Source organism: Neovison vison, chromosome 2 (genome assembly GCF_020171115.1).
Source record: "Neovison vison isolate M4711 chromosome 2, ASM_NN_V1, whole genome shotgun sequence".
Taxonomy (NCBI): domain Eukaryota; kingdom Metazoa; phylum Chordata; class Mammalia; order Carnivora; family Mustelidae; genus Neogale; species Neogale vison.
In genome coordinates, this window is record NC_058092.1 from 228,884,323 (window position 1) to 228,891,448 (window position 7,126).

The following is a 7,126-nucleotide window of genomic DNA, read 5'->3' on the forward strand; positions in this document are numbered from 1 at the left end:
CCAGCAGGACATGGGACATGCATAGAGGACAGAGACTTGGAGAGGGCCCCCTCCCTGCCCGCTGTCATCGTCCTTGGTGCCCAGCTTTGGGGCTCCAGAACCGGGGGCACTGCTGGCCCTCTGCTGCCCCCTGGTGGCTACCAAGGGAAAGGCGGTGAGCTGAGCCTGAGGCTCTGGACCGACCTTGGCCCGTGGGTGTCAAGTGTCAAACCAGTGTCCCCTAATCTTTCTCCGCTGGAAGAACAGACAAGGGCCTCTGGCCTTGTTTCCTCTTATTACAAATGCCCATCAGATCTTAGGATTCTAGCCGTGGAGAGGGGCTTCCAGCACCCCTCTCCACACCCTGTCTGGTAGCTAGGGTGGCCCTGTCCCCTCCAGGAGGTGCCAGCTCAGGACAGGGCCTGACTCTGAGGAAACCATGAAGGCTCAGGGTGCATGGGACAACTTCTAAACTCTGGAAGCCCCAGCCCTGCCTGTCTGAGAAGGCTACTCCACAGACCACAAGGAAGCTGGTCCCTGGCTGCCAGCTCCTTCCCCCATTCCATCTTGGCAGCCACAAGATCCTTTCCATTGCTCCTGATGTCCAGAAATTCATGCATGTCACTGCCCTGGCCCTTGGTCCAGTCCCTAGGCCCAGACCTCCTGTAGATCCCTGCTGAGTCCCAGCACTGGCCCTTCAGCCATCTCAGCCTCACTGGCCTCCCAGCTTACTCCTTCTCCTCCTCCAGGAAGCCCACCCTGCCTGTGCCACTTGCCCAGCTCCCCTCACCTCTCCCACTTGCTTCTCCCGGTGTCTACTTGATACCAGAGTTGCAAACGGGCAGCGTGTTGGTGGATGTTCAGCCTGTGTGGTATTGTAGAAAGAGGTGAATAGTGGGTTCGTTGCCAAGATTTAAAATTGGAGAGATTTCACATAAAAACTTGGATTTTTAGCCCTGGACCCTAGCAAGAACTGATGGGTAGCTTGGCACAGCCCACCCAGCCCATTCGGCCTTTATTGTCCTTATTTGTGTCTTCTGTCTGGCCCGCCCGTGCGGGCTCTGGGGTCTACAGCTGGGAGGTCCAGCCTCTACCCAAGGAGACTCGCCTCTTTGGGATTTCTCAGAACAAGGAGGAGCCTGGCCCAGCAGAGCTGATTCCTGGAGCCTTTGTGGAAAGGAAGAAAGCCGGGCGAAGAGAGGCCGAGGCCCCGAGCCACCACTCTCTGGGCAGAACCGGCCTGGGGAGGGGGTCGCTGGACCACAGCGGACAGCGGTTCTCAGGGCTCCATCCTTTCTAGGCTGTGACCTAGTGCTTGCCCTCGTGCCGCCTTTGATTCCTTTGTTTGAAGAGGAGTGGGGGGCTGCGGAATGGTTCCCGCAAGCCTCCCCCTCTGGACCACGAGCCCTGGGAGGCCCACCTGCGCACTGGCTCTCCACCGCAGCCTGGCCCATACGGCTGGCAGCAGCCTGGCCCATACGGCTGGCAGCAGATGCGTGTGGACGGAAAGCACACAGCGGGTGCCGGGGTCCTGGAGGAGGAGAGGGCTGGACCCCCTCTGGCGTGCAGTCCGTCCACCTTGATTTCAGTCTCAAAGCGAGCAGGGGTTTCCAACAGCATACCAGGCGCCGTGCTCAGTGAGGCAGGGAAGAGAGAAGCACAGGTGGGGTCACTGGACCACTGGTGCCTGCTGGTCGGTGGTGGTCCTCCGGCTTCACAGCCGGCCCCATCTTACCCCTTTCCCAGCACCCCCAGCACCCCCCTTCACTCCTGCCAGCCTCCCGGCCTCGTTCACACCTTTAGGCTGGGGCCTGGCTGGTTGCTTCTGCAGCCTCCTCCTCTCCTAGGAACCTTCCCACCTCTGGGTTCTGACGAGGACACTCTTCCACCCTGACCGTCCGTCTCCCCACTACCTCCAGATCAAAACCCTCCTGACCTGGCCTTCAGGACCCTCCTGCAGCCTCCCCAGCCCGCCCCCTTCGCCCTGAGCCGTCCCCATGTCCTCATCCTTCACCCAGACTCACAGGCCGATGTTCCCCAAGCCTGCCCTGCCCTTGCTAGGTGATGCCTTCCCCACCTCCCCACTCTGGGAAGCCTGTTGCAAACACCCTTTCCCTGGGAAGCCTCCAGCCAGCCCCCCACCCCCAAACTGGCCGCTAGGTTGTGTTCCCCTGCCGTGGTGGTATCGTCCCTGTATTGTCCTGATGGGTGCCCCTCCTCCCTCTCGGCGCAGTGGTGTGCACCAACCAGGAACAGGTCTGCAGAGTACTTAGGAGTTGAGTAAACGAGCAAGGGAGGCCTGCAGAGACGGGCATGCCACCTTGGGGAGAGCGGACGGGACTCCTGCTGTCCCGCAGGCCCCAGGCACCCAAGCCCAGCGCCAGTGTGAGACCACGCTGGGTGCCTGGGCTGGTGTGGCCACTGCAGAGGCTGCAGGGGGAGCACTCGTGAAAGACACAGCCACAGTGCTCGAAGCCCCAAGCTCCTTGTGGCCTTCAGCAGGAGGAAAGGCCCACCAGGCATGACCCTCTCCGGCTCTCTCGTCACAGCTGCTCACCAAGGATGCAAAGCAGAGATTGGGCTGCCAGGAGGAGGGGGCTTCGGAGGTCAAGAGACACCCCTTCTTCAGGAACATGAATTTCAAGCGCTTAGAAGCCGGGATGTTGGACCCTCCCTTCATCCCAGACGTGAGTAGCCCCCCACCCCAAGCCTAGGCTGAGCCTGTGCACCCACTCACGATCTTGACTGCGTGAATCCTTGAGCTCCAGGAGGACAGAGCCAGGGGGCGAGGGAGGATGGCGGGTACGCGTGCTGTACCAGCGGCAGCTCGCGGTTCTGGGGCCCAGCTCCGTGGCAGAGCTGCCGTCAGCCCCATGCATAGGGGTGTGTGTGTGTGTGTGTGTGTGTGTGTGTGTGTGTGGCTCCACTGTCCCCACTTTGCAGGTGAGGAGACTGAGGCCTACAAGGGGGTATGTGACTTTCCTAGAGTTTCCAAGCACCACAGCTGGGAGCCCAGCCCAGGTCTGACCAGCCGTAGAGCCCAGGAGCCCAGTGGTGTGCGAAGGGCGGGTGGTCCTCCCGGGCCACGTGGCTCTGGGGCCCTGAGCCCCCGGCATCCCTTCTCTCTGTGGAGGATCGGCCAGAGGCCCCAGTTGTGGCTGCTCTCATTCCCGTGGAGATGCCCGGAAATCCCGAGCCTGTGGGCTCCGGGGAAACAGTCTGCTGGGGGAGGGGGCATGCCCGGAGGTGCGGAGGAATGTGAGGTCAGAGAGGCCGTGTTCCGCCGCCATCTGGAGAGAGGGGTGACCAGCAGCCGGCATGCGGGTGACAGCAGGAAGGAGCCCCTTGGCAGATCTGTGAGAGCAGCACAGCCCCCGGAAAGGCACCCCCCTGCCCCCCATCAGAACCCGAGGCTGGGGGACCAGGTGTGACCAAGCGAGCGCTCTGCCCGCAGCCCCGCGCCGTGTACTGCAAGGACGTGCTGGACATCGAGCAGTTCTCCACCGTGAAAGGCGTCAACCTGGACCACACGGACGATGACTTCTACTCCAAGTTCTCCACGGGCTCCGTGCCCATCCCATGGCAGAGCGAGGTGAGCAGGGTGGTGGCCGTCAGCACCCTGAAGGGGGCCACTGGACCGGGAGGACAAGGCCTGGACCAGGGCGCCGTTGGTGTGGGCTTCGGAAGAGGGATAGGAGGTGGGGCGGACGTGGCTGCCCAGCTGACTGTTGTGGGCAGTCTGGCTGGGGAGAGAACAGGGACTGGGGCTGGAGCGGAGGGAAGCCCGTGTGCTTCCACGGGATGGATGTCATGGGGCGGGGGGGGGAGCGGGGGACCCGACAAGGGGAAGGGCGCAGAGCACGTGGGTGACCTGGGCTTGGAGGGGGGTGAAGAGGGAGATGAGGCGTGGGTTTGGCCGCTGGACGGTGAGACACCCCCGTTGGTGGAGGCAGCTGGGGGAGGCCGACAGGGCACAGGCCGTGGCAGGCGGGGAGCGGTCTGGGCCTGGGCCCCTGAAGGACGTGGGGCAGGTGGAGGGCCTATTGGGCGCAGGCTCAGGGCCGATGGCAGTTGCTGGGACTCCCATCCAGCCCCGGTGACTAACGCGGCCCCTCACGCGCCCTCCCCCTGCTTCCCCAGATGATAGAAACTGAGTGCTTTAAGGAGTTGAACGTGTTCGGACCCAACGGTACCCTCTCAGCGGACCTGAACAGAAGCCACCCTCCAGAGCCGCCGAAGAAAGGGCTGCTCCAGAGAATCTTCAAGCGTCAGGTGAGAGTCGCCCCCTCTGCACCCGGCTGGCCTGCGTCGGGCTCTGGACAGCCTGGGCCCAGGTACCTCCCTGACACCGGACCCCTGGCCTTCTCCTTACGTGTGGGGCCCTGCCCAGTGAGGGGATCCGCGGGGTGGAAGGGGCAGGGCCAGCCCAAAGCTCACCGCTCACCAAGGGGCCTGGGCCTCGGCACTGCGGATGACCACGGTACGTTCTCGTTGTGGGGGCTGCCTCCGTGGCCTGTGCCCACCAGGCACCAGTAGCCTCCCCCAAACCCGACTAATCAGAAGTGTCTCCAGACCTGGCCCCATGTCCTCTGGGAGCCAATTCTCCCCGACGGAGAACTACTGCCCTATCCGGCCCTTGTAAAGACTCAAGTTCTGTAGGTGACAACGGCAGGTGACAACGGGAAGGCAGAACGGGTCTGGGAGAGGAGGTCCCTGCAGAACCTCATGGCTACTGCGACAGGACCCCCAAGGTGGACGCTGTGGTTTCCAGCTGGCAGCCCCAGGAGACTTTGCCCTTAGGAAAAGGCATTCTTCCTCAGGATTCTTCCCTGGATTGAGGGTTCTGCCTAGGCCAGATTGAAGAAATGTCCCCGCAGGCCTGTGAGAGCCCACTGAGGCCCTCACCTCATCTTCCTTGCCCAAGGCGGCCAAACAGTGCCCCCCTCCTGGCCTGGGCCTTGAAGAAGGCTTGGCCCCACTGTGTCCATCCAACTGGCTGGGAGTCTCCATTATTTAACCCCCCCCCCCGCCAATCTGGCCCTGACTCCAACCCCCAAGGAGCCGACCCTCTCCCCAGGATGGTGAAGGAGGAGAGGCAGTACAGCTCGGGTCCCCAGGCCCCCGGCCTGATACAGGTTGGGGGTGACTGTTGCTGGTGCTCTGCTGTGGCCCTCCCTCTGCACCGAGTGCTTTCTGAGGGCTTCTCTTACTCTCCACAAAAGCCTGGGCCTTAATTCAGCCATCCAGTCCATCAGCCAGTATGGAGCGAGTGCCCCCGCGTGCAAGGCTGTGTCCTTAGGGTCTGAGATGCACCAGCAAGCCAGACCGGGATCCTGCCCTTTGAGCGTCCTAGTGCAGCATGAGCCCAGGATGGGCTCCCTTTACCCCACTTCACAGATAGGGAAACTGAGGCTGAGGAGGGTCAAGGAACTTGCCCAAGGTCACACAGCTGGTAAGCCCCTATGAAGGATCTGGGGATAATGGCAGGGAGCATGGATCGGCACATGGAGAGAAAAGGCAGACTGAAGGCAAGTTTGGGGTTTGATCTGAAAGCATCATGTGAGTTTCACTTCCCATTCCAAAACCGACTCCTGTCTGTAGACTATAAAAATATAACTTGTGAATGCTTCCACCGAGTAAAATTGAAGCTCCCCAAAGAAAGGACTGTTCCCTTCCACACGGCTGGGTCCCTACCACGTACTTGCTGCCGAGACTCACAGACCCGGGGTTCAGATCTGGCCCCGCCACTTCCTGACACTTGGGTGGCGCCGTGCTCACCCGCCCCATCGTCTGTGGGCCTTCCTGAAGGGTCAGCACCCGGGGCCAGCAGGAGGCCTGTAAGAACCCGCAGCTCCTGGTTCTCGGGTCCGGCGCTCGCTGAGCCCTCTCTGTGCCCTGCCTCCTGTCACACTCCACCTGCCCTGTACAGAAGCACCTCGTATCCCACGGGGCACGCAAGGCAGCCAAGAGATTGAGGATCTTGCTCAAGGTCACGCAGCTAAGCGACAGGTTTCAGACCCTGGGTCTACAGTAATGAACCCATAGATATTCTAGGAGGGGCTGCCCTCTCCCTGCTTTGGGGTCCTCTTAATCCCATAGCTGTCCCCCTGCCCCAAGGGGTGGCCCCTGGCTTTGAGTCTGTAGCGGAAGAAGGCACAAGGCAGCAGCCCCTGACCGTGACCCTGTTTTCAGATTCAGAGGCCCCTATGCGTCCACCAGGACTGACTGACTCTCTCTCTCTCTCCCCGCAACCCGCTCTTTCCTCCAGCATCAAAACAATTCCAAGAGTTCACCCAATCCCAAGACCAGTTTTAACCACCACATAAATTCAAACCATGTCAGTTCAAACTCCACCGGAAGCAGCTAGTTGGAGCTCTGGCCTTGAAGTCCACGATGGGACCAGCCTAGACCCTTGTCCTTAGAAGCAGAACTGGTGGACGGGGGGAGCTCTCCAGGAGCCGGGGAAGGAGGCCGCCCACCTCCTCGACGCAGAGCCTCCAGGTTTCTCAAAGAGATTTCCACTCAGGTCTGTCTCCAGAGGTGGCCCTCAAGCCGACGTGGAACATTGCAATAGAAATCCAGCCGGATACGACAACTTGCACGTAGTTCGATAGCGTCATACCTAGAACTGAATTTTGTCTTTATTATTTTTAAAGAAAAGTTTTGTAAATTTCTCTATCGTCTCAGTTTACATTTTGTATATTTGTATTTAAATGAAAGTCAGACTCGGAGGGTGTATATTTTCTGTGCAGCCACTGTTAAGCCATGTGTTTTAAGACATTTTAGAGTGGGCAGGGTGGGGGGCGGGGAGGGGTTACCAAAAAAAAAATGTGACTCAAGACTTCCAGAGCCTCAAATGAGAAAATGTTTTTATTAAATGTAGAAAATGATGCACATTCCACCTTTAAAGGATTGGTTGTATCCATCTCTGTAACCTTTCCCTCACGTTGATGTCCCCGTGCCGTTGGCTTAGAACAACCCGAATTAGGTGCTCCAGACACACTGGGGACTTCGGCCCCATCAGAATGTTCCCCATGGGGTCTCTGGAGTCACCTGGGGCCAATGCTCATGTTTCCTTTAGAGGCACACGGTGCCTGTGTTTCTCCGGCCTTGGCCTCCTCTTCCTTCTGGAAGGCGCACAGAGCTA

General features: G+C 60.1%; 1 protein-coding gene across 1 annotated transcript in view; it reads left to right on the forward strand.

Moving 5' to 3' along the window:
* The window catches only part of GRK5 (G protein-coupled receptor kinase 5), a 204,404-nt gene extending 197,516 nt beyond the window's left edge, over positions 1-6,888 (forward strand). The window contains exons 13-16 of the mRNA XM_044240620.1: positions 2,529-2,666; positions 3,434-3,571; positions 4,120-4,251; positions 6,248-6,888. Coding sequence (XP_044096555.1) covers positions 2,529-2,666; positions 3,434-3,571; positions 4,120-4,251; positions 6,248-6,346 — 507 coding nt within the window. The 3' untranslated portion in view covers positions 6,347-6,888. The remainder of the gene's footprint in view (positions 1-2,528; positions 2,667-3,433; positions 3,572-4,119; positions 4,252-6,247) is intronic.
* The last annotated feature ends 238 nt before the right edge of the window (positions 6,889-7,126 follow it).